The sequence below is a fragment of the Geospiza fortis genome, unplaced genomic scaffold (assembly GCF_000277835.1).
Source record: "Geospiza fortis unplaced genomic scaffold, GeoFor_1.0 scaffold396, whole genome shotgun sequence".
Classification (NCBI taxonomy): Eukaryota; Metazoa; Chordata; class Aves; order Passeriformes; family Thraupidae; genus Geospiza; species Geospiza fortis.
This window is the reverse complement of record NW_005054345.1, coordinates 1,621,326-1,648,820: the sequence shown is the minus strand read 5'-3', so window position 1 is coordinate 1,648,820 and position 27,495 is coordinate 1,621,326. Positions and strand designations below refer to the sequence as shown.

Sequence of the window (27,495 nt, the reverse complement as noted above, 5' to 3'; positions counted from 1 at the left end):
AACAGCTCGGCCTGGCGTGAGCGCGGCCGTGTGTTCCCCCACAGGTGGGTGACAGCCCTGCCGAGCCCGGGGCGCTCCTTGTTGTTCTGCTTTCAGTAATGCCTTGATACTTTTTTTACAAGAACGCTGCTGCAGAATGAAGAGTTAGATACTTTTTCCCCCCTAAAGTTATGCGTGCATGCGACCTCAACGCAGGAAGTTCTGGTTTGCATACTTTAGATTTTTCGAACAGCATTAACGTGCAGTGATAAAGGTAGGAAAGGACCTTGACACATTTATCCATGAGAGCCACGAAGTAGTTTGAGGTTTGGTTCAGATTGGCCGGGATTTACTTTCTGTGTAACTGTTGCAGGAGTTTATAAGCAGTTCTCGTATTTTGCTGGTTACAAAGACATTAGGTAGTTACCAGCTGTACATTTCCTTTGCTGGTTGCCCCTGTTCACTTGTGTCTCCGCTCCAGTGCCACACATCTCTGGTTCAGTAGCTGGCCACGGCCATAGGCAGAGGAATAAATGGAGACCTTCCAGCAGGGCAGAAAGACCAAGCAAGGCAGGTGCAAGGTACAGCTGTGCACCTACAGCACAGCAACAGCATTTTCCAATGTTAAGGCTTGGGAAGTGAGCAGAAGTCCAGACAAAAAAACAGGAGATTTTTTTTTTTCTCTCCAAAGCATACAGAAGACATTGGATAATAATTTATAAATCACATGTGCTAAGGAGAAGTAGGTAGATGTTGTGGTTTTATTTTTCTGCTTGGACTTAGGAACTTTGAGTAGAGTCCTTTCTGCTGATGAGCTTATAATGTTGAAATTAAATGGACTTCACTTTCAAAATGGTTCTGGAACATTAACTGAGTGTGACCTCTGTGTGCTATTCCCATGCAAACAACAATCCCAAGAGAATGGTTTCCTTCATTATGGAATGTACTGGAAAACAGCAAGACTGTACAATAAAAAAATAAATTAAATAACATTCACAGGAGAAATCTAAGATGGATCATTTGGGTTTTGGTTTGTTGTTTGTGGCTTTTTTCCCATTTCTGCAGTGATTCTAAGATATATGTTCTTGGATGTCCTGATCATTTGCTAAAAGTCTGCTTCCTCATAGTCTTTTACAGGCCCACTGAATTTTACAGTTGTTCTGCATAACTGGGTTTTGTAGACATGATGCAGTTTTAAAATAACTGATTGTTTTAGAATATACTTTATATGCATTTTCAGGAAGGATAAGATACAGCATAAGCAGATATTATTCCCAGTTGAATTACTGTGTCAGAGAACTAAATGAAGTATAACTGAAATTGTCTCCTATTACTAAGGTATTGCTGAAATCCTAATGAACCGACCCCACGCGAGAAATTCACTGGGAAAAGTATTTGTAAATGAAGTGAGTATGGGCCTGGCCTTTGAGTGTGTTTGGAACCATGATCAATAACTAACTGCAGTGAGAATAGTTGTGGGAAATCTAAAAAAAAAACCTTACGATGAAGGGCAGTGGGAAATGGCATTGGGACAAGACAGGTGAACCTTGAGAAAAACAGAATGTAACGGTTACCGCCTCACATGTGGACAGGGATATCTGGGTTATTTAAGTTAGCTAATTTAAGTTAATTTATTGAAGTTAACTCAGATGCAAGCTAATGTCCTTACTTGTGTCATTACAACAAAAGCATACTCATTGTCACACCTTAGTAGGTGACCTGTTCAAGGATGATACATCCTATAGAAGGTCTGGCTCATGCCTGGACAGGAAGGGAAGTTTTAGATACAGCAAAGGTTCATCTCTAAGCAGAAGGAAAAAAGAGATGGGAAAATGTGTCATTCTGAATTTGTAGTGGAAAAACCTGCAGGTTCCACTGACATGATTTCCATGAATTTTCTGGCACCTGCAGGGAAAAAAACCAAAATACTTCTATCATAGATTAGGAACTTGCTATCATTTCAGTGCATATCCACATGCTTAAATTTTTTTCTTCTCTTCTCTGCACTCCCTCCCCTGTAGCTGTTCAGTGCCCTGGAACAGCTCCGCTTTGATGAGCAGGTGCGGGTGGTGGTGTTCAAGAGCCAGGTGAAAGGAGTGTTCTGTGCAGGTGAGTAGCAAAGGCTCTGCAAACTATTCTCAAAAAATATGGTGGCTCTTAGGGCTGTGTGCCAATCAGATCATGCACTTGGAAATGAGTGCTAAAAGAAATTAAAATAAATCTGTCAAAAGGGCACAGAGGGGCACCCTTGTTACTGCAGCAGCCCAAATGTCCACCCTCCAACTTCCATGGACCTTATTTAACTGGAATGCTGTATCTCAGACTTTTTAAATGGTCTGTCCTCTCAGAAGGACAGGAGGGAACATTTCAGATGTCTTTTCCTGGATTCCAAACATTTTCTCCTTTATTTAGGAGCAGACTTAAAGGAACGTGCAAAGATGGATGATGCAGAAGTTGGAGAGTTTGTTAGAAGACTGAGAAATCTTATGGATGAAATAGGTAAAGGATTACATCAGTTGGAAAATTTATCCTAGACCACTTGTAGTGAAACATTCAGAAATGCTGAAGGAGGGAATAGCCAGCAGGTTATCTACCCAGGAGTAGTTTTCCAAATGGCTTCAGCTTATGCCTGAAAGAAAGATCCAATTAGAATTAAATCCCAACCATCCTGCTGCCCCTCCAAGGACAAGATGTGTTTCTTATGTACAACAAAGCACATACACACCTATGTGATAAATACCTGCTCCAAGAAAGCATTTATTTATTTATTCCACACTTCTGTGGAATCCTTGGGAGGCAAGTGCTGTGTTGGTTGTCCCACTTCCAGTACATGTTCAGAAACACTCAAAATGTGGCAGAGACCTAAGAACGTGGATTTGAATCTCTGAATGGATTTGCTAAATGGATTTGTGCAATGTCAGGGGGGGTTGTATCTACAACTCCCTCACCTCCCTTTTCTTTTTCTTTGCAAAATGAATATGAGCTTCTGCAAGTAGTTTTCTTCCTCTATTTATTAATTATTCTGCTCTCACTAGAAAGAAGTACCAAAGTCAAATCTAAAATACCAATCAGAATTGTAATAATTTTTAGAAAATGACAGGAGCAGTCAGAGGGGTGGATACAGCAGAGAACCAGCTCACGTCAGAAGTTTGCATCCAATTGCCTGAGTATTTAAAAAAGTATCAAGAAGCTAATCTCCAGGTACATCAAGCTCCTCAGCTATGAGGTAACCTAGTTAAACAGTGTTTACTGTTCCTGTTTTCAGGAGCCTTGGCTAACAAAAGCACCACAAAAACTGAGCATTATGACAGGGCCTAGGGATGGTATCTTCTCTTTGGCTGTTATCTGCAACAGATGATTATTCATGTCATAAATTTGCAAAGAGAGGACTGATCCTGTTTTGCATTGCAGTATTTTGTTTGCAAGCTTCTTTGCATGGAAGAAGCATGTTTTGCATTCTTACAAAGAAGGGAGAAGTGCAAGAAGATAATTTTTACTGTTTCCAGACCGAAAACTTGTGGCAGGAGAAAATGAGTCCTTGAGCAATTCTGAACTGAAAGCTTTAGAACGTAAGGATCTAAATTCCAGGGCCATGTGAAACAGAACCTGTGGAACACAACTGTGCAATCTGTGCTCTGCTCTGCAGCTGCCCTGCCTGTGCCCACGATCGCTGCAATCGATGGCTACGCCTTGGGTGGCGGATTAGAGCTGGCTCTGGCCTGTGACCTCCGAGTGGCAGGTTTGTGCTGCTCAGTGGAGCAACCTCCTGGGAACTGATGGCTGCATTTTAAAGAGAACTTACACACATGACAGGGGATTGTTAATGGAATCCAGAAGCTTGAGAGAAATTTAAGAGAAGGTTGTACAGAAATGGTGACATTTAGTTATTTGGATAGTAGTTCCCATGCTTAAAAAGTAAAGCCTATTTTTAGGTAAGATTAGGATTCCTTTAGAAAACTATTTATTAGTAAGATTGAATAGTTATAGTAACTTAATACTGGATCAGATATACTCTGGCTAGATCTAACCTTCCCAGCTTAAATCATTTTGGGTTGGAAGACTTATTTCTTCTGATGTCTCCATCCATCATATTTTATCTAGAAGGGACTCGAGGTTAATTTTTCTAGCTAAAATTGCTACACTGGGGTAAGCAGACTTGAGACAGCCATGGAATAAATACTGTAGTATTCAAACTTTCTGACTACCTGGATAAATAGAGTTCCAGCTCAGTATTGACAGTTTCTAATTTTATTGATCAGTTCAATCTGGAAAACTTCTAGTAATACAAATCAAAATGTAGCTAACTCTACATTTATTTTTTTTTATAGCTTCATCAGCTAAGATGGGCCTTATTGAGACCACACGAGGACTTCTGCCTGGAGCAGGTAACCTTCATTAAATCTTAACCTTCATTAAACCTTCATTAATATTCATTAAATCTCACTTTCTCAGCTGTATTGTAAATATTTTTGCCATTATAGTGTGTTCTTGAACACTTAAAGTATTTTGAATGTAAATTAGAAGTAGCATCTTACAGTCATGAGAGATCTATGAATCAAGAGTTCTGTCTCAGACTTACTCTGAATGTAGGAAAGTCCCTTTACACCTTTTCTTTTTTATCAAAATACTGAAGTCTTTCAGATGCCTCTAAAAATGTTAACATACTCAGCTAGTAGTTATTAAAGAAACATATGATCCCTTTATTTTTTAAGGTTCCTTGTTTTATAAGGAGACAAAATACTAGTGAGGCATTTGTCAGAAATGGAAAATGGTGTTTTCCCTGTTGTCCTAAGGTGGAACCCAGCGCCTGCCCAGATGTGTTGGAATAGGTCTTGCCAAGGAACTCATTTTCACTGGCAGACAGGTTGATGGAGAACAGGCAGCCTCCATGGGGCTGGTAAATCACTCAGTGCCACAGAACAGCGAGGGAGATGCAGCTTACCAGAGAGCTTTAACTTTGGCTAAAGAAATCCTGCCCCAGGTAAGTGCATTGCTCATGGGACCAATGTAAAGACAGTGTTTGTGCTCCCCTTAAGAGAGCAAACAAACACCTGAAATTCCTTTCTCTGAAATACTGCTTCTGTGGTTCCTGATCTTTAAGTCTCTTTAAGTCTGTTCCTTTTTGTGAATGCAGTTTCTGTTGGAACAAGTTTTTAACCCACAGGGCAGGTTTAGCCCCCAGCTGCAGCCACACAGATCTACAGGACACTGAAACTCACACCATGTTCATCTGTGAACTGCACACAACACCAAACTGATATTTATAAAATACTTACTAACTTACTGCAGAATTCTGTGGACTAAAATGTCATTTGGAGCAAAATAATAATATAACAACTCATCTGTTATAAATTAATGTGAATTTAATTATTTTAAAGTATTTGTTGTGGTTTTTGTTTTTACTAAAGGCACCGTTTGCTGTGAAAATGGGAAAACTGGCAATAAACAAAGGAATGGAGGTAATAATTATTTTTGTTTAAATACTGAAGTGAATGAAAAGACTAGCAGTTCTTACAAATTACTACAGTAAAAATGTTTAGAACAGCTGAGTTATAAAATTTTGCTTTATATCAGGCATTTAAAAACATTTCAGAGGTTTTAAAAGATTTCTTTAAAGATAAAAATAAAATAGCAGGATTTTTTTTTCTACGGATAGTAATACTGTACTTCTAATTTGGAGTGAAGATCACTGTGATCACTTCACTGACTGTTTGAGAGTGACTGACTGCTCTGATTGATTTGAGAGCTCTGAAGTAGCTTTGAGGGCTGTACTTCAGACAAACCTCACACCTTTTCCTCTCCTTCCCAGGTTGACATTGCATCAGGGATGGCTATTGAGGGGATGTGTTATGCCCAGGTAATCTGCCTTCAGAATTCATTCCTGAAAGGAACAACTGTATGTTAGTTATAGAATGAGCTTTACAAATGGCTTTAGTTTAATAAATTCAAAATAATTCATCCTGAAGTTTACTGTGGCAAGTTTTGAGAGCATGCATCTTTCTCAGCTAATGAAACAATACAGGGTATTACAATACTACAATATAATGTGTCTCTCAGCCTATTTTAAGATGATGAAGTATGAAGATTATGGGAAAACTGTTTTCCTATATAGATCTATGTTTTTTTTCTTAGGTGCTTTGTTTGTGAGTTACACTACAACCCTGTCTCTTTTTTCCTAATTGCTAAACATGGAATTTTATGTATCATTGAAAGAAAAGCAAACTTAGTCTTACACCGCTACTGCCAAATTAGTCAGGACTTAAAACCACATCAGACTTGTAAATGGAAAACATACCTCTTTGTTTTATTTCTTTTCTCATGTAGAATATTCCCACCAAAGACCGTCAGGAAGGGATGGCTGCCTTCAGGGAGAAGCGACCACCTCGGTTCACTGGCAAATGACGCTTTCTGCTTCCCCTTGAGTTTCTGGAGATCCACTGATTTCTTAGGATTATTTTTATGACACCATTCTGTGCACTTAACTCCTTGCCTTGGACTGCATTTCTAACTATTCCACTGGATCGTTTTTCAGTACAAATCTCCAAATAAAGATTTAACTTTGTATTCCTGATCTTTAAAGCATGTTCATCTGAAGTCAGTGGTTATGGCTCTCACACAGATGTCAGGTAAGGAATGTGGAGAAGTTTTGGCTTGGGCACATCATCTCTCTCCATCACCTGTTTTCCTCTGTTAGCTGACTGGAAGTTATTTTCTCCTTCTGCTTTGAGGTTCTCCAGCACTAAAACACGCCACACAATTTAGCTCTACAGCTTCTTACTTTCCTAGACTGGGGCCTTCAAAGAAAAATTAATTAATCAGCAAACATGGTTTTAGGAAATGCTGTATAGGAAATGCTTGATAGGTTATCAAAATAAGATGTGGCTTACCACATTGGAACTTCATGCCATGATTGTATCAAAGGAAACCACAGTTTCACTTGTGCTAAAAGTGTGTGGGAACCTTACCAAATTATACACATACAAATTTTCTCTGTAAAGATCCACAAAGGTAAAGCGGAGTCAGGACTTTCAGCCTTCACAAAAGATGGCAAATGCTACAGGTGGAACACAAAGTTTGAAAGTTGCTTCCAGAATTATTCTACCCTGGCAGAAACTCCTGAAGTTGCACAGGAGTATGAAGAGACCTTCCTACAAGTGGCATATACAAACAGATATAGTGCACTTATACCTTGTAGGCAGGCAGAGTTTCCAGCTTGAAAGAATTCTGCTCACTGATTGCCTGAAATGTGGGGGAGCAAAAGAAAATGGGTATTTAGCATCTTTCTCCTTGCTGGTTGCAGAACTTCATGAAGTGACACGTCTCTCAAACATCTGGCCTGATGCCAGCATCATCCTTGCATTTTGTGCTGCATGGAGTAATTTATTTTTTTTCAGGTAAGTTGCTTCAGCAAATTCTCCTGTTATTAGGAAAAGACAGCACTGTAAGGAGAGTTGTCATCTTTATTTTAAAATCTTGTAGCAATTGATTTATATTCATTCTATTGACACCAATTTTGACAAGTTTTGTGTTCCATTTCATGTATAAAGGAAATTCCATAGCAGACATCTTAGAAGGGTGGTGGGTAAAAGCCTGTAGGCTGTTTTTAATTTTTAAATCACTTTCATAATTCAAAGCTACAGCCAGCTGAATTTCTGTTGGAATTGAGAAAACTTTATATAACCAGATCCACAGATTAAAATGATGCCAGCCAAAATTATACTCTAGTACAAAAAACAATTACACAACACTGATTAAGTTACTGGATCAGTACCTTTTGAGGTTGCTGAAATACACATTAATTAGGTTATTGAAGATTAGAGGTGGTGTTTTTATGTGAAGGATGGGAGTTGGGAGGGAAAGGATTTAAAAATAGTAAAATACAGTCATCATGAAGAAGCCATTTCTGCTGGTAAGCTACCAAACATAAGTTTTCTTTTTAAATTCAATTACGCAATATTTACAGAAGAGTCTCTGAATATCAAATCAGTTGCCATGGAAATATGGAAACTAAGCAGATAAACAAAAACAACACCTGAAATTAAATTTGAATGGACATGCAGTTTGCTTCCACCGCTTGCATTGTATCAGGCATCTGTACACTGTGCAATATGTTTCATTCAACACATGGTTTGAAACCCAAAGGTAACCAAGAAAGAAATAAGTTGTTACAATTAGCATCTTTATGTAAAATTTCATACTCCACAAAACAATGCAAGTGACACAGGGCTTACACAGAACATTGGGTGATGCTTTGCACTCACTGTGATGGCTTGGAAATATAAATCACTGCACAATACTCACAGAATATTTACAGAAAATGAGAGCAATCATTAGTCTCTTATAAATAAGGTGACCAAATATCCCAGCCTTCTATGAATACATGCAACCCCCTCCATGATGAAGTCATGGCAGTTATTTTGCTCTAATGAGCCTTCTCCTATCCCCATGAGTATTCTAAAAACAAAAGAAAGATATCACACACAACCAAAAGTAGTCACACAACAAAACCCCATTCTTGTTATAAAATTTCAATTCTCAGACATCCTTTTAGTACTGTCTCATTTTAGTTCTGTTTCTACTGCTTTACTTTCATGGGTTTCCCCTTTCCCTGAATGTGATGCTGGTCCCCACCTCGACAGGAGCAGGGAGGACTCTGGAGAAATGAACTGTAAAGAGGCATCATCCCAGCAGTAAGGAAAACAAAAGAACATGGCTTGCAGGCAAAAGGAAAAGGAAGCTGAAGACCCATTTGTGTCTAGAAGGGTGAAGAGACAATGGACATTTTGGTCGCCTTAGTTACAAGTCTCTCAGTCACCTGCATGCACGGACTTTTGTTTTAGTCTGTAAGTGGTGATCTCACAACCACACAGTTTTATTCAAACACCAAACTGGTGAACAGTGTTATGAACAGCAATCACAAGGATGGAACAGCCTTTTCTCTCAGAAGTCACAAACAAGATACTCCTTGAAGTCTTCTTTCCAGCTGTGCATATGGATCTGTACAAGTCCCATCTCCTGGTAGGCAGCACTAACCCTGCAGGCATGACCAGCTCAAGCTGTGACCCTTTACAAGCTGTGCACAAGGTTGCCATTAAAGGTGACATTCAGCAAGGTTACCACACATGGTTTGGGTACCACAGTTACCAGCAAATCACTTTAATGGTGACCAATAGATTATAAATTACTCCAACTACACACATATCAGAGAGGATTATTACAGAGACAATACTTTACACTCCTCTACCTGCAGCTTTCAATTTGGTTTGGTTTGTTGCTGTTTTCTACACGGTGGTGGTCTCCCATGGCGCATAATGTGTTTTTCTAAACTATCCAAGATGGCAACAGCAATCCTTTGGACATGGGGATCAGTGTGGACATTTTCCTTGATGTTGTACAAATGCTGCAAACCACCTTCTTCAATTAACATGCTGCAGTATCTGGCGGCTGTAATAGGATTATAAAAAGGGAATTAAAACTAGAATTATCTAGGGTAAAGGTAGGAGATACTGTAAACACTGATTGAAATCCACTTTTGTCTCCCGGCAGTATTTAAGACACTCCCTAAAGTGTCCACAGAAGTGCATGAGTACTTTAACAAGTGACAACACAACAGAGTTATTTGGACAGGACTCCAGCTGTAATCAGGTCTCTTACCAGTCAGTCTCAGCTGACTGGAAAGTGCCCTGTAACATGCACAGTATTCTCTCTTCCCCCCACCTCCTCTACAGGCATTTAAAGTGCAAATAAACCAGAAGAAATGGGAATCAAAAGCACTATAGTGTCTATAAGTATCCAGGTAATAATAGCCCCTTTCCCAAAAACCTTGGTACAGAACAGTTACCAAAAAATGGTATCAGATATACCACATAATTTGTGGAGGCCTCCAGGCTTGGAGAGCAAATACAAACTAGCTCCTTCCAATAGTTTGCTAAATATATTGATGGTGGCCTCTCATTAATTATAAGTTGCTATAAATGCCTTTCCAGGGCTTCTTCCACTTACATTTTGGAATTCAGTAAGTTGAAATCACACCCCCATCAGCTGCAGCATTATTAAGAGCAGAGAACAGCTATAAAAAGAGCTGTAGGGTGGATGTAATGTGCAAGCTGCAGAAGTTGTTATGGAAAGGTCAGGATGACTGTAATGCAATCCACAGGGCATTACCTCAGATGGGCCCAATTTCACCATTCATCTCAGTGGTGCAACACCAGACTTGTTTTAATGCTGATGTTGAGCATTTTGCTGGGGATCACATTTACTGTGGCACTACAAATATTTCAGTTGGGTTACCTCACTGAGGTCACTGTGACATAGACAAACAGCAGCAGAATAAAAAAAATAAACAAAAAAATTTAAACCAATTATTTCCAGACTAGTTTACGCTGTCATCTATAGGAGAGAGTCAAAATAAAACCATCTCCTCTCCAGGACTACTAAAAGCTTTCTTGGTACGAAGCACCAAAAGCAGAAGATTTTCCTCCCAAATACATCTTCATATTTCAGAATTAAACACTTTTTCCCCCACAGTAGGTTATTACATTTGCTACCAAACATTTGGTTTCTCTGCAACTTTGTCCAGAAGCTTCTGGCATCAACTACCATGAGAAATAAAAGAATTCTGTCTCGGTCTCAAATCAGGAATAGGCCAATGCAAACCTCAGTAGCAGGTTAAAAGTTCAGATGTGAGGGCAAACAAAATACCAAAAATAAATAGAACAGATAGGACAACACAAAATTAACAGGACTGAGGCACAAAGAGAAATTACAGAGCCTTATTTAAAATCTGTTATCCAGATCTGACCAGTAAAACAATTCTGTCAGAACAGTCTGACTTCATCGTGAAAAATCTCACAGATTTCTGGACAGTACCCCGGGAACAGTGGCATATTTATGAGCTCTATGAAGGGCAGCAAAACAGTATTCTGTGTGCAGTTATATATTATGTGATGTTATTGGTGGGTTTTGAATAGATGCCTTATCACTGCAGAAATAAAGATTTATGGGACAGGGATAAACAAGCCCAGATATGCTGCCATCAAGGAGATTAAAAACTGGCACAGAAAACACTTTAAATACTTTAGAAGAAATCTGCTTTATATAGATATATTCATGCCAAAAAATTTCAAAAAAACCCCAAAATTAAAAGCCAGGAAGGTTTGTCCCCTCCTACACTTAGGTATGGTTGGGGGATTTATTTCCTTTTCCCAACAATTGTGCATAATATCAATTGCTCTCAAATCATTCTACTGCTCATTTTGCAGATGAGAAAGAGAGATTAAGAAAATGACATTTATGTCACAGCAAGTTACTGCAAAAAGGCAATTAGAGATGAGGAATAACTATAGCTTCTGTTCCCATAGTAAGACACTGCTACCTGCCATAGACATTGCTCTTAATTTAAAGGAATTTGTTGCCCAGCATTAATATTTGCATATTCTATTTGAATAAAAACACATGTGCAAGCAAAAAATGTAGTTAAATATTAACAAATCCACATTGTGGAATTAACACTATGCATCTAACAGAAAAATTTCAGTTAATAGAGGAGATGTAAGGAAATTTTACTACTCTTTTTTTCTCCCCTATTTAGTCAAGCCCCAGGAGTGAATACCCCAGAAATTCTTATTTTTCCCTCTTCATGCTAGTGAATAACATACAAAAAATAAGAATTTTAAGGGTAATATTCTCTCAATACATACGATTTTTGCTGCAGACGTGCTGCATGGCCCACACTGCCCATAACTGGACACCAGGTGTCATGAAACAGCCAAGTAGTGGGAAAAATGGATTGAAAGACCTATTAAAAAAAAAAAAAGAAACAGTTACTTGCTTTATTACTAGATACTATTACTTCAGAGGTCATACGTCTGTTCCACATGTTAACTACACGTTAGCCACACGTTAACTACAGGAAACATTGATAAATATTAAGAGGCTGGTCTGCTGCATCTAAAACTCATTTAAGACAACTACCTGCAAATATCAGATATAGGAGATATGTGGTATGCTTCTTTTTCCCTAAGCTCTTGATCACAAGATAAGACAATATTTACCTGTAAGCCACCATCTCACATTCTGGGGTTGGCCAATTCAAAATGGCAGTATGCTGTAAAATACAGAACCAAGAACATTGACTGTTAAATACAAACATTGAAAAAAAATAGAAAAGACTGTGATAAAATTCACCATTATTTCTGTACCAGCTGTTCAAGGAGAGATGTCCTCTGGCTGCGACTCAATGTCCAGGCCTGCTCTCCTCGAGATATCAGATGAGCAATAATCCCTGCTGCAAAGTAGCTGACTTCCACCTCCACACTGTGCAACAATTTACTGATGTGGTCTATGAAGTCCTTCCACATTAACTCAGAATGGAGTTCTTTCACTTCAGCTATGTTATTCTGGAATGGGGAAATAAGTAATAAAAAAAAGAGAAAATGTCAACAGAAATAAGATGCTGTGAGGGAGATAAACACAAACTTGAATTATATTGTGTGAGTAGACACAGATAAACACTCAGATGAGATCTCTGTACATCCAAGTGACCACCACATGCCAAAATACTACTTCTGCTTTAAGAAATTTTTCCAGTCTATGCAGGAATTTGCATCAAAACAAAAAGGTTTTCTCCTAAGTGATTTTATGCCATTAGCATTTAGATTACACTAAATCAAAGGCTATCTTTAGCATTCTCGAGCCAAATTTTAAAAAAATTCAGCAGTGCAAAATTCTACATTCTGCTGACTTTGAACCTACTTTTTGTATTTGGACTCATATGCAGCCTCACTCTCGTTTCTGAAAAGGTCTTTTTATTTACTCTAACCATCAATTTCAATATAACTTTTGAAGAAACACAGAATAGTTCAAAAACAGGCCAATTGCAAATAATACACACTATAAGGATTAAAGAAGAACATAAAAATATTAGGATATGAAAAACTAATTTTTCAGATTAACACAGGGTAAAAAAAATCCTTAAAAATAAAATTTTAAAAATATATATTTTGGACTGTTTTTCATCTCACCAAAAGTCCAAGAACTTTCTGCTGGATGGATGATTCAGATGGAAAAGACTGTGGATAAAGGAAACAAAAACAAGTAAACATTTATGCTTATTATTGAAACAGCTTTAATTATAAACCTGTGCTGATAATCCACCACCAAGCCCCCCTTCCTCACCTCTAAGACTCTCATGAAAAGTTCTAGCCCTTGGTTTTCAATAAAGTGCCGACATGTTGTGGGAGATTCATCTGTGAGGTTCCAAAGTGCACTCAGTGTGAACTTGAGGGTGGTATCTACAAGATTCTGATTTGTTTTCTGTTTAACTATTTGTAGAAGTTGCTGGGAGAAAAAAAAAACATCAAAATGTCAATATATGTATTAACTCCTCTGCTTTTTTCTACACTAAGTGGGCAATGCATAGCTGTCATTTATACACAGAGTAAAGATATACATGTTTAGAGTCAAACTATACAAAATAGACCGGCTATTAAACTTTTTACCTCTGCCTGCTAAAGGAATTCCTTTGTTTCCACAGTAATTACATGTGTAGGGCTATTACAGATGGCACAAAGCCACCCACAGAACTCAGAACCTTTACAGCAGTATTTACTTCACATATTCTCATTTTGAGCATCTTTCACCCTCAACAATGAATTTCAAATCAAGATACATCTTGCTATCTTACTTTGCATTAATTGTGTCAGGTTTTCCACTTTGGCTTAGCTTCTAAATAATTTTCACATGAATACATGTTAATCTGTTCTTAGGTTTACTTTGTATCTTCAGGAATACTGGAGAGGATGGGATGGCTGGAAATCATCTGACTTACCCTAACAATGAAGAGCTCTGCACCAAGTTGAGCTGTTTGCTCTGTTGAAAGCTGTAAACAAACAAAAGCAAATCAACATTATTTTAGACTTTAGAAATGTTATCCTATCATCTCAAACCTTACTTCCATACCTTTGCAGCAAGAATGGAAATTATGGCTACAGCCATCCTTTGCATGTTTTGATCTTCATGATTGCACAGCCACTGCATAACAAGTTTGGCTGCTTCAAACCTGCAAGTTAAAAAAACGTAATTTTCATAAGTCTCATAAGCGTTAGTAAAAGAAAGATGTACACAGACAACAGAAGTATGCTTCACACCACAGTAGAAGTAGAAAGACACAGTGAAATTGGAGGTATTGTATGACCCTCTGTCAGCTTTAAGCTGTTGACTTAATTCTAATTATATATCAGAGTGCACAGGAAGTGCTTCCAAAGAAGGAAGAAAAATTTGGCACAATCTTCTGAAACAGCAGACCATCACATTTCAAAGTATTTGGACAAAACATTTAAGTAAAAAATGTCTGCAAAAAGCAACCGCAGAGAAATGCTGACTCCTGTTACATGGAATTAAGGATAGACCCATCCAGGTGAAGTTAAAAAACCCCTGTACAGCAAAGGATTTTTTCAGACCCATACTCAATGTATATATTTGGGTCAACAGCCCTAAAACAATATAGGCCAGATAAATTCAGCATGCTGGAATAATTTAAAACTGAGCAAAACTGGGGCCAGAAACAAAGCTTCTGAAGAAAAATATTCTGCAATGCTACAACTCATTTCAACTGACATCTAAAACTCACCTGTTAAATGGGACATCCTGAAGGATTCTGTCACTGCATAGTGAAAGAAGGCAATTCTTTTGCAGCTGTGAGAAATGAAAAACAATTGCTTCATTAGAAACACAAAAATTTCAGAACACTTTCTATTGGGGTGCACGAGACAGAGAGTACTTTGGACCTTATCAGCATAAAAGAACTGATAGATAAAATGCCTTGGCAAAAGCAAACAGAACTTTGAAAATTAGATCTAGATAGCAAGATGATTTAATTAGACAGGTTTACCAGAAAAAGAAAATCCTATTAAACAATGCAAGCAAGAGATATTGTTGTATGCATAAGCTTGTGTATGTGATTTCAACCTAATCGTTGTAGTACACATTACTAGTCTCCCTAAAATAGTATATAAGTGCTTGATTCCCACAATAAAATCAGATTCTGATCACCGAGTTGTTACAGACACATTTTATGAAAAATCCTTTCCTTAGGATTTTTTCTCCCGAGAAGCCAAGAGGCCGCAGGAACAAAATGTAAACAATGATTTTCTGCTGCTGTGGAATGTAACAGGTGCATCTGTGATTGGTCTCATGTGGTTGTTTCTAATTAATGGCCAATCACAGTCAGCTGGCTCGGACTCTCTGTCTGAGACACAAGCCTTTGTTATCATTCTTCTTTTCCTATTTTTAGCTAGCCTTCTGATGCAATCCTTTCTTCTATTCTTTTAGTTTAGTTGTAATATAATATATATCATAAAATAATAAATCAAGCTTTCTGAAACATAGGATGAGGGAAGAGACAAGGATCTGACTCTAAGACCCCTGTGAACACCATCACACCGAGTCAGTCTCCCTGTCTCTCTCCATCACCGACAACTTTCTTGCTATGAACATATTTCCCTGAGGTCCTGGGATGTGGAGAAACCACAAGACAGAGGACGGCACAGAAAGCAGAGGAGTTTGGCCCTGTACCTGCTGATGGTTGGGGAAGTGCTCCATGGCCTTGAGGAGCAGGTGAGTGACGTCTGCCAGGAGCCGCACGGGCATGCCGGCCGCCAGGTCCTGCTTGGTGAGGTTGAAGACGCAGGCGCTTGCCGCCAGCTGCACGGGCAGGTTCAGGGGGTGGTTCCTCATGCCCATCACCACCAGCTGCAGCACAAGGGTGGCCCACGTTAGCTGCTCACTCATCTGCACACAGACCCCATGAACAATCTGCCTCCTGCTCCAGGCCACAACAATGACTCACAGCACCCAATTTCTGCCTTGTACTTGAGTGAGAAATCCATCTGGTGGGATTGGAATTCTCAAGGAATAACATTTCCTTCTGCTCAGCGATTCAAAGCTGGCAACTTCTACAGCTCCAAGTCCTTTTGCACAGCTTGTAGCAACCTCTCAAAGAAGAGGCTGCACAGATTGCAAGAAATTCCTAGAAAGAGCCAGGTTGGGATAAAATCACCAAACCCTTTCAGAGGTGAATGAAGCAGGACAGAGTTTCTGCAGTGCAATGGTAATGATGTGGTGCCTTGTTGTTTGGTGATGAGCCATTTGGAATCATAGCCTGAGCTGCTAGGTCAGGACAGATTTTTTGCAGCTTCTTCCTGAGTGATGTTTTTGGCTATGTATGTTGATTGTGATCTCACTAAATAAACACCTAATAATAATAATTTTCTTGTTGATAACTGACTGACAAAGTCTTTTTGACACTGATGCCAAATTTAAGGCTGCTTGTTCAACATCGAAGAGGATAAGAAAAATAAAAACCATGCGTCCTACTGGTGCCTCTTTCTAGGATCCCCACAAAACTTAAACCATTTCTAATGTTCTAGACATGGAAAGCCAAAGCCTAGAATGGATTTCTAAGGAAGTTTCGGGGCTCCAGGTTACAGCCCCATACAGAACACTAACAATATCCATTCACCCATTACCCTGCTGGAGGGTGACAGTAGAGAAGCTGTCACTGAATTCTTTCCTTATCATTACTGTTTTGTGAGCATCAGCAGAAGGTACTGCTGTGTCTGGTGAATAGTAGACACACCTTTGATTAGAACCCAAACAGATATGATCTAATGACAGAATTCAGCATCTAAAGAATATTTCGTATCATATTCAAAGGTATGTGAAAAAATCAATTTACAGGCTACTAAATTTAGATAATTTCTGTTAATAGAGAACAATTTTGCCTAACATAAAACACTACAGGGCATCTTCTACATCCCTTGTGTTTAAATAGTTCTTTTTTTTATTTAACATTACAATTTTAATCTTGAAAAACACAACCAAAAAGGTAAAAACTTATAAACTAATTTATACCAGCTTTTGGGGATGAGCTCAGGAAGAACACAGGAGAACCATCAAAACGATTATTTTACCTTTAAAATTTCAGGCTTAGTTTTTTCCATTACATGTGTCAGGCTGAATAAATGAAAGAGTGCTTCTCTCACAAAGAAGGCCCGTTCACTGTACCGCTTCAGTGCTTCTGAAATCTGAGTTTCATTTGCTTCTCCTGACACCTGTGAACACAGAAATAATCTTTAGTTCAAGATGTCAACATTTTACTTGCAAAGTTTTGTTCTCAAAAAATGCAAAGCTGCAGTTTCAAAGGCAGTGATTTGGCCAAGTCCTTCAGTAAGCAAACGACTGCCAGCCTGCTCTAGTTTCCATTTAATGATATTTTCTGTTTAAATTGTGTAACTGGTTTATTCTTCAGTTCTACTATTTAATGAATCATTGCTGCAATCACTGTGTTTTAAAATTCTTAGGGCAGCAAGCAGAAATTGTTCTACTTAACATGGCACATACAAAAAAAAAGCAAAATGTTCATATATAAAGTGTCACATTCCGTGCATCCTGTATTGTATATAGGCATATTTTTTTTTGAAACTTCTGATATCAGGAATATATTACAGACTTGAGAGAACTCACAGTACCTTGGATTTTGTTTTTTTATTCTCCACTGATCAGAACAGGGCAGTCCTGTTTACTGACATGTTGTACAGCCAATTATACCCTACATGAAAAATTTCCATTTGGTTTAATGTTCTCAACTATAATATCTGCCTAGTGCTCATAATCAAATTTCACAGGGCTGCTGTAAAAACAGTAATATTTTACCTCTGCTGTTTCCATGAGTTCTGTGTCTTGTTTACTCTTTAGCAGTATCTAGACTAAGCAGTTTAATATTTCAGTAGAGTTACTAATGAATTTAGGTCACCAAAAAAAAAAAGAATAAAACCAATCATAGCCTTCAGTCTCTTCTTGACAATTATGCTTTAAAAAAAAAGGAATGCAAACTGCATTTTGCTAACCACAGTGCCACAAGTCCATTGTGACTTTCACATTACTAGAACCTTCTTCCTTCCTGCCTTTTCATGGCACAGACAGCTCCATGAAGCAATTATTCTGAACAGCAAGGATTACATTGTATTATTTTATACCAAACATGAGGTATAACCTCCTGGTGCTGGATATAATCACACCAAAGGGGAACTTGCTTTCTCTGTGCATTTCAACACTGAGACACTTTGCTATCAGCTGTGACAACTAAGTACTCAGCTGTGACAACTAAGTACTAAGAGACCGGGCCCTCAACAACTGTCAAATTTCAGGGGAAAAAAATACAAAAATTGTGTAGCTGTGTTACTCCACTTGCCTAAAACAAGAGCCTTCTGAATTTTAAAACTGAAGTGGAAAACTAGACTTGCACAGGAGACAGACTAAACTATGGACACATTAGGCTCTCTTCCTCATTTCCTCTTCAGCTTCCATCATTCTCAAGACACAGCAGAAAGGAAAACTCAGTGTCAAAGATAATATACCACTGACATGTCTAAAACAACTTTTTTTTTAATTAATTCTGACCTGCTCATTCTCCAATAATTGCCTTCAGATTTTACAGAACAGGGAATGATGTCTTGTTGCCTGGCTCTAAAAGATAAATAAATGCACTTCAGAAAACATCATCTCATCCTAAGGGGCTAGGTAATTGAGGATTTGTTCAAGAAGAGGAAGTCTTTCATGCTAAGTTATTGCTTCTTAGGTGATGTATTCATCACCAGAATCCCTTTCAAGATAGGTACAAATATTGTAAGTGGAAATAGCAGTGGTGATGGAGCACAACAGCAGCTGAGTGATTCAGCTTTATTGTATCTGCCGTGTTAATCATGAACTGCTCAAAGCTTATGCAAATTCTACCTCCACCCCTTACACATTGCTGACTTATGCCAGATACTGTCTGGAATCCAGAGAATATTATCCCACTAAGTGACTTCAGACAAGGCAAAGCTCAGCTTTCTTAGATATGGAAAATCAAGCTCTAAGGTTCACTGAAAAGGCACAGAAAACAGATGCCTCTTACAAGTATATGCATATATACAGTATTATATAAACTTAGCAGTTTGTGTCAAAATTAAGTAGGAATTTCACCTAAAGCCAGTCATTATAATTACAGTTTAAAAAAATGAACCTACACACACATACATTTACAAGCTATTAGCTCTGTTTTCCCTGCACATTATGTTTTTTCAGTGAAATTAATTCCCCCACTTAACCTTCAGGTTTCCTTCTCCTGTTAAGAACTCTGAGTAGCCGGCATCAGTAGCTAGCAGTCCTACAAACTGCATCGTGGGCCGCTGCAGAACGAATGCTTGTACAGCTTTATCTGTCACATGTTTTCTTCCAGAAATGTCCAAAGACACGAGGTTAGGCAAGATATCTTTCTGTTCCAGTAAACGAAGAGCTATGTCCGATGTGAACTGTTTGTCATCTGAAATATCAAGGTGATTCAGGTATTTTAGTTCTCTTATAACATCCAGAATCTGGGTTGTGGTCATTTTCAAGCATTTCAGGTGGTGCATGGTCAAAGACTTGAGCCTGTCTTTGCAGGTGAGGAGTGCTGTTATGTCAGTGACAGAGGTGTTGGATATATCCAGACTTTCCAACCTGGGAAGCGAAGCAACATCTGCCAAGTCCTCGTTGTAGAAGAGCACGTTGGTGATGCTCAACGCGCGGAGCCCGGACAGCTGACTGAAACACCTCTCGTAGGGGTCTTCCAGAGAAAGAGTCAGTGAGTTCAGCACCAGGCACTGCAGATTCTGCTGGATCCACTTATTGCTGCCCAGTCCACTGATAATGTCTGTGATTGTTATATCTGCATTGACCCCCGTGGCATCCAGCTCCACCAGTTTGTGATGGCAGAAGGCTTTGCGGAAAGCCACGGCGGAGATTTTGGCTTTGCGGATGCAGGCGCGCTTCAGGCGCATCTGGGTGCCCCGGAAGATGCCCACGGTGCCATCGTTCAGCAGCCCTGTGGGAAAACAGCATCAGTGCTTGGCTCCAGTGTTACACACCACCACTTGGACATTAAAAACCCAAAGGGTACAAAGTGTTGGCAGAGAAAATTAATTACAAAGTAGTTTGCCTTGGTCATCACACCACCGATCCCAAAATCTTACGTTTGTGACTCCACTTTGAAGATTATGAGGTCATGTCTGGAAAATTCCAGGTTTAAGAATAGGACAGATAAATAAGAAGCAGTAAATGCACGTTACCTGTTTGGTTCAGAAAATGGAACACACAATAAATAAAATATGGGTATGATTCATAAACAATTAGAGTGCTGCCCTCATTTGCTGTATTTTTCTCACTGAACTGGTTAGAAGTGTGCTAAAAGCAGAATTTCAAAATTTTTGAGTGCAATTCTCCTCTGGCCACAGTTCCACTAACCTCAAGATTGCACCACCTATCAATGACTTGTTCTCATCTTGCTTTAACTATGTAATCTAGCATTTGACTGAATTCTTAAGTAGGATCAATACTAAATTAAGCTAATTAAGTCCTATATGAAGAAGGTAGGAGTGTTGCTCAGGAACAAGCTGAATGTGAGAAAGAAACCTAAAAAGTGATTCAAAGAATAGAAAGAAGAGGGCAAGGAAAGGGTGGGAAGGACAAAAAAGACAGCAATGAAATAAAGAAAAAGCAACAATCTTGTTTAGTATGTTTTTACTCTGTAGAAAGAATTCAAAAGTAGCTTTTTCTTGCGAGACACTGGCAATATCCTAACTGAAACAATACATTGAGTTCCCTGAATTATCAAAAATGCATTGAATATACAAATATGAAATCTTGGTGTCTTATCAACAGAAGGATTACGAAAAACCGTGTGAAGGGTACAGCTGCACAGGCATCCACACAAAAGGAGTAGGAAGAACATGTCCTAGTTTTGCTCCTACAAGGTTATAAATGTCAACACTCCTAGCTTTTAATCTCCTATCTTCACATATACTTAAAAAAGAAAATGAAACAAAAATGCAATCTATTTGAATAATAACACCATTGCCACTACAGTTTGACTTTAAGTCATGGGCTAGTAATTACCTCTGTGACAAAGGCAAATATAAAGATTTGCAGACCTTTCTAAGGAGCAAATGCTTCAGGCACTTCTGACCAAGTAGTCAGGGGACTACTTTCCTCTTTTTCAGGGAAAGCAAAAATATGGGATGGAACAACTGGTATGGAGCAGAAAAAGTAAAAGCAATAAATATAATTACAGTCTGGTTAAAGTATCACTAAATTACTTCTTAATTTTTGCTAATCTCATAATTTAAGGACCAAAGCTCTCTCTCTCCCTGGCCTACCTTAGCCACACTGAGTTTACCTGCCACACACTTTTTTCCATCCTGCATTCTTTGTGTTTGTGGTATTTTGGTGTCTGGAAATGTCTTCACCACTTCCAGCAGTGGTAGTAAGTTTCTGGTAATTCAGTTTCCTTGAATCTGATTTCTTGGGACTACTCTAAATAACTCCTTATGAGAAAGTAGTGTATATAAAAGACCCAAATAAAATATGCATCTATAGGATAGGGTGTTTGGTCTGTTTACAGTAATTTTTCTAGTGTCATGTCTCATTTTTTAACAAAAGTCTCCAGCATCTCAAGGAACGGGTCTCTTATCTCTACTCTAGCACAATTTATACCTTTACTTTTTCATGATAAGAAATTTTATTATACAAATTTTATCATGCTTAAAGCAAGCAACCAAGATGGCAGCCCTATCCTCAGAGAAATGCTGACAGAGAGAACCAGTAAGCCAGTACACAAAATGTAAGAATACCATAAGCTGTTTATACCACTCTAAAACTGAGTGCTTTGAAACAAATAATTCCATGTCAATAAAAGTATTAAGAGAGATGAGAAACTGTTTTAATGAATCACAAGGTTTTTTTCTAACTTAATCACAGGGGCACACAGTAAAAAAAATTAATTAAATGCTCTTCAAGAGGTATTGTTGCTAGAAGTAGTAGAATCTTTTTTTCTGAAATGATTGAAAGAAGATTGAAGAATGTTCAAATAAATGAACAGTAAAATCATAAACCAAGACTAAGAACTTTCTGTTTAGATCTATTTGCAATGCAAAGCTCAGCTGAAGCTGTGTAAAGCAAAAATAACAAAAATTCTCTATTAAGGGATTACAGAACACAGTTTTAACACCTGCAGCAGCAGATTCTACTAGAAAATATAACAGAACTGCAATGTCACATTCCAGTGAAATAAGTTCACCACTGAGCCACAAATGATTGTTTTTACCATGAAATGCCATCGTCTGCAACAGTCGATCAGCCACCTCTTGAGGGAACATTCCTGGCTCCTGCAAGCAAAATGTCCCATCTTGCCTTTCTGTGCAGAACTTCTCTAGGTTGGCAGTCAGGAAATTCAAACAGATATCAAGTAAAGAATATGGAGAAGCTTCCTCCTGCCATACGCAAAACACAAAGAAACAAAGGGGATTTAGTCAAGTCATTCTTTCTATGAACCTTCCATTACTCTATAATGTCTTTTTTGTTAGCCTGGCAAATATTACAAGAGGAGATGTCTCCCTCAGAGCCACACAAAGTCAGGTCACACAATGAACAACTGGCCAAACCGATGGGAGCCTCCTTCCCCAGTCACCCCCAGAACCACATCCAGTCACGTCTGCTGTGCTTTGAACCCTACTTGTGTTCCCAGAGGAAGAAAAGCAATGGCTGAAAAATAATTTTAATTTATGAAGTCTACTGGGAATTAATCAATTAAGACAGACTGAAAGAAGATTTAAAAATCAAATTATACTTTTGGATTTAAAACATTTCTTTTAATCTTTCATTTAAGTCAATGCATATTAGAAGTCTACTACCAACTTACATAAGAAATGCAGATATTGTAGATAAATTACATGCATAGGAGCAATTTTTAACACTGAAAAGGGCAGCTAGAGCTTCACATCAAAAAATGAAATCCAAAAAGAACTGGCTTAATTCCAAATCTTGTGCAGCAATAAAATAACATCTATTACAGTGATCCTTTTCCTCTTTCCAGGCACTCTGCACGTGGAAATCATCTATAGCAGAAGTCTGGGTACAAAGGACAAGGCAGAATATAAACTTGATCTTTTGCCTCAGAGTTTGAGGTTGTACACTGGTACATGAAAACCTGAAAGGGTTTTTTTATTCTATGTCTAATAATAACCTACTGTTTTCAGGCACACAGATTAATCAACATAAAGAATGACTCTCAGCACTGTGAATCATCCCCAGCACCACACAAAAGAAGGCCGAGTGACTGGTACATACTCCCCCAGACAATATTGAAAATAACAGCATCAACTGTTGTCAGATCTCATCTGTCGGGAAAATAGTAACTTCCCTTTTATACAGAAAATTCTGGATAAGTTCACCTTTCTTTTTCAGTTCATTTAACTTCAGTTGCTTCGCTTGCCTAATATGCTGATCACAGGAGTACTGAAATATGTAAAAGGTTATAGAGGAGAAATATAAATAAGGTTACAGAGATAAGTCTTCTAAAATAAGGTGCACATATTTGAGGACTGGGAGGTACCACATTAGGACAAAGATGGAATGGAGTCTAATGAATCATGTATTAACAACAATTAGAGACTGCAGTTTAATAGCTTCTGAAGACTTAAGTACAGGCTTGGGAAGTAAAATCTCCAAATTATTCAAATGCAAGTTCTTCCTGCAGTTTTTGACATGCAACTTTTATTCCTTTAAGTCAGTTTTGCTAAGTGCTTAGATTTCATTATTTTTTACTTTATTATTACACTGTGTTGTTATAAAAACAGGAGTTACTTTGTGATGTAACTTGCTCCCATACCAGGAACCAGCAATTTTGGCTGCCTCCAATCTTAAGAGATAAGAAAATGAAGGATAGAATTTGGAATTGTGAATGTCTTATGTTTCTTTTTGTTTCTTTGTAGTGTGCAATGATGCCTGACTATTTTAAAATAGTACATTTTTTATGTGAGATGGGAAAATTTCCTTTTAAACTTGAAATCAATATATACACCCAGGACTTCTATGACAGCTGATGAGTCAAACAAAACTCAGAATCTTTACTCAAAGGTGTATGAAAATCATTCCCACTGAAGCCAAGACATCCACATCTCCATTAGATCTTGTGTTTCTAATTTGATGCTCAAAGATGACAAAACCAGAATACTGTCTCTCTTCATTCCTCCTGGAACTGTTCCTTCCTGTCTGCCAGAAAAGCTGAAATACTTTGATGTATCAGTGAACAAACTCCAATGAGAATTTTTAGCCCTGTAGATAGGCCACTGGCATATGACTCAGAAAACTATTTTTTCAACCAGTACCTCTGAGTGGCCAATCTGTCCTTTGGAAATGCAAGTTTAATTTTTACATAATCCCTCTGGAAGTTCACAGCAGGGCATCTCCATACAATCAAGGAACAAAAAGCACAAGCAGGGATCAATTACACTTGCAAACAACACAGTTCTGTTTTTATTAACTCCACTCATTCCCACTATAGGAGACATTTGTAATATTTCTTCAACTTGATGCCAAAAGGCTGAGCAAACACCCCTGACAAAGGCTCCTGAGGTAACCTGGGCAGACAGGCAAAATGTTTTTATCTGTATCTAATAAAGTCCTCTGACAAGCATCCTAAAAACAATTTCCTAGACTCCTGCTACTGAAATAGAACAACTCAAATGCAGTCTGGAAGCTTTTCATGGGAGCTGGAGGCATTCCGTTTCTCACTCCTCTATACTTCAAGACAATATTGCCCAGTTAAAGTTGTATTTAAGTTCTTACAAGGTCAGAATTTAAGTGGTTCATTTCTCTAGCTCTGCTTTTAAATGTCAGGCTGAAGACAAACCTGGCATTTGATTTCTGATCACTTTCTGTCTAATGAGACACTATAAATGTATGTCAACCATAGCAGAGCACTTTAGTTTTCTTGTTATTATTTAATAAACATCACTCAGCAGTTTTTAAGTAGAACTTCCATTAAGCTATTTTACTTTTTCAAAGTCATCTTAATTATCTGATATTTCAATTAACCTCACAGTTTCTTTCATTATATCAAATTAATTGAGTAGTCAGGAAACAAATATAAAAATTAATTCCCCAAACCACAGAATTATGAATTACATGATGCAAGCTGGGGTGCCTTCATTAACTAAAACATATATTATGAGAGTAATGTGACACATCTAAAACCTGGCTAGCTTATGGAATAGCATAAAAAGAATAACTGCATTTAGATGGGCTTTTAAAAGCTTATTTAAATTAATTATTTTTTAGAAAAACTTTTAAAGTGCTCAATATAATCAAAGCAAACCAAAAGTGTGCAGGGGGATGGGGTAAAGTGCCTGGCTACTGCCCTCTAACAGTAATCCAATACAGAGGTGATCTGAAATGCAAAACCAGCTTCAACTTGATGTTACCAGCTCAGCTTCAAGCTCATGTTGGAAAGGTTCTCCCAAAGAACACTATCCTCCACATTTTCTTTTGAGAATTCCCTGAATCAGCTTTAAATACCACTAGAATATACTCAACACATATTTAGAAGTGCGGTTATAAAGCAAAAAGAACTTAAGGGGACACATTAAAGCACTGGGAATAAGCTAAAGAATCTTAAGGCAAACATTATAAACCCAGTCTATAATGGCTGAGTATGAGTATCAAAATAAAATCCTGCTTATTTGGGGAAGCATCACCAGGGAAGTACCTGCTTATATAACAATACCTAAAGAAAAATAACAAACAGGTATAACTGCTGTTTTCTGTCAGTCATTACAATCTAGCTTTGCAAAGGAAAAAAAAAATCCACTGCAGTGTGGGTTTTTCTCATCACAGAGGTTGTGATCCTACCAACTCCAGCCTGACAGATTCAGTTCCTACAGGCTCTGTCCCTGAGACTCATTAAAAATCAAATTTTTTTCCATCAGTAGTGTTTTGTTTTGGCTGGTTCTTGTTCCCCCTCAAGAAATCAGTATATAACACTGGCACACAAATACCAATTCCATCTCTAACAGAGCCATGCCTGTGATGTGCTCCCCAAGTTTTACACCCAATTGACATACACTCAGTACGACAAACCCCAAATATGCAAAGTCTCTGTAAGCCAGGCCCCACCTGCTTTTCCCTCTCTGAAGTCTCAAAGGACGAGATGGGTACAGGATTAAGGACTTTTCAACTTGTGGTGGTCGTTTTTCTCAAAACATTAACAGGAAAATAAGAGGTGATTTAGAGCCTCAGTTTTGGTGTTGGATGTACCATGTTTTCCAGCTGTTTTCCACCTCTCCACAGCCCCAAAACTTTACTTACTTTCTTAAAATGAATATTCTTAAAACAATTAAGAAACAGCAACTCAAGCAACAGCCATCAAAATTCTTCTGAGTGCTAGAGGAAAGGCAGTGAAAAATAAACACTTTCATGATTTATGCTACTAAGAAAGCTTTATGATTATCCTATTTAAATTAAGTTAAATGGAATTAAACGGAAGTAGGTGATTTATTAGTCAGACTCAATGAAGGATTATGCTCAAAACTCCAATTTAACGTTAACTATTCTGGCACAAGAAGTGGGAACATAGAGATTAAAGCTGCTACTGATACAAAGTCAGCAGCGATCACAGGAGATCTAAAATTAAATAGTGCCACATTAGAACTACATGGCAAGGCCACATATTTTAAGATTAATATCAAGAACTTCGGCAACAAGTTCATAAATTAGAAATTATAAAGAGTGGAACCAGAGTGGTGTGCTGAACCACAAAAAAACTAGGGTGAAGCAGCCAAAGAAGGTGCCAGGACAAACACACACACAAAAAAGGGAAGGATTAAGTCACTTTCAAGACACTCAGGAGATCTCACAGAGCTATTTATGTTATGAGATACCCGCACCATTTCAGTTTAAAGGTAACAGCTACTAGAATACCCTGGGGATGAAAAGCACATTGGTAACAGGACATAAACCCAGCTTTTCTTAGCCTAGAAGATCAAAAGGTGAGAGATACAAACGCTCCCATAAATAAATACAGCACAATATATATAAACTATAGAAGCTATAAAAGAGAAGCACACTGCAAGCACAGCAACAAAGGTATGTAGAAATGCCATGAACTGGAAGTTTTGCCATAAATTTAGACATCAGTACATAGCTAAGCAATGAAATTCTACCCTAGTTCACTGATTAATGAGCAGGCACAAAATGTACCTACTTCAATAACAATGACACATAACTTTATTAGGGGATTGACTGAAATTAGGCTTTTAATGACAAGGGATGAGACTAGATTGCCCAGGAAGTTCCTGCTAGTCCTTGAAAAGCAAATCTGCAAACTCATGCCTGGAGCAGAGAAGCAATCCAAACAGCTCCCATATGTTCAGCTCCGGCCTGTCTGGAGCCGGGAAAGGCTGCTCCTTTGGCAGCTCCGTGCCGGGAGAGCTCAGCGAGGCCCACGCATCGAGCCTTGGCACGGCTTCCTCCAGACGGACCCCGGACAAAGCAATTCCCACTGGGAAGGTGCTGTGAGGGGCTGGTGGAGGCAGGAGCCGGAGGAGGCACAGGCGGCTGGGCTGCGCTGTGTCTTCACTCCGGCCGGCCGAGGGGCTCTGCCCC

The 27,495-nt window shown here is 38.4% G+C and overlaps 2 protein-coding genes across 2 annotated transcripts in view; one reads left to right on the top strand and one right to left on the bottom strand.

Moving 5' to 3' along the window:
- The first annotated feature begins 1,236 nt into the window (after positions 1–1,236).
- On the top strand, positions 1,237–6,550 carry ECHDC2 (enoyl-CoA hydratase domain containing 2). The gene is made up of 9 exons (XM_005422951.2): positions 1,237–1,385; positions 2,001–2,088; positions 2,392–2,478; positions 3,626–3,718; positions 4,308–4,364; positions 4,773–4,960; positions 5,388–5,438; positions 5,789–5,836; positions 6,304–6,550. The coding sequence occupies exons 1-9, from the start codon at positions 1,335–1,337 to the stop codon at positions 6,379–6,381; spliced, it is 741 nt and encodes a 246-aa protein (XP_005423008.1). The 5' UTR covers positions 1,237–1,334; the 3' UTR covers positions 6,382–6,550.
- Positions 6,551–7,419: 869 nt separating this feature from the next.
- LOC102036422 (protein zyg-11 homolog B) overlaps positions 7,420–27,495 on the bottom strand; it is a 22,190-nt gene continuing 2,114 nt past the window's right edge. Inside the window, exons 2-14 of the mRNA XM_005422950.2 lie at positions 22,160–22,325; positions 19,128–19,882; positions 16,950–17,090; positions 15,553–15,729; positions 14,609–14,673; positions 13,939–14,038; positions 13,808–13,858; positions 13,156–13,317; positions 13,002–13,049; positions 12,180–12,377; positions 12,033–12,085; positions 11,679–11,776; positions 7,420–9,423 (exon numbers count right to left, since the gene is read on the bottom strand). Of these exons, the coding sequence (XP_005423007.1) occupies positions 9,233–9,423; positions 11,679–11,776; positions 12,033–12,085; positions 12,180–12,377; positions 13,002–13,049; positions 13,156–13,317; positions 13,808–13,858; positions 13,939–14,038; positions 14,609–14,673; positions 15,553–15,729; positions 16,950–17,090; positions 19,128–19,882; positions 22,160–22,325 (2,205 nt within the window). The 3' untranslated portion in view covers positions 7,420–9,232. The remainder of the gene's footprint in view (positions 9,424–11,678; positions 11,777–12,032; positions 12,086–12,179; positions 12,378–13,001; positions 13,050–13,155; positions 13,318–13,807; positions 13,859–13,938; positions 14,039–14,608; positions 14,674–15,552; positions 15,730–16,949; positions 17,091–19,127; positions 19,883–22,159; positions 22,326–27,495) is intronic.

Bases quoted from the DNA above. Each gene is read 5' to 3' on its own strand.
- ECHDC2 (XM_005422951.2), top strand. From the start codon at position 1,335: ATGAACCGACCCCACGCGAGAAATTCACTGGGAAAAGTATTTGTAAAT. The intron at 3,719-4,307 runs GTTTGTGCTGCT...TTTTTTTTATAG, and splicing joins CTGTGACCTCCGAGTGGCAG to CTTCATCAGCTAAGATGGGC. The intron at 5,837-6,303 runs GTAATCTGCCTT...TTTCTCATGTAG, and splicing joins AGGGGATGTGTTATGCCCAG to AATATTCCCACCAAAGACCG.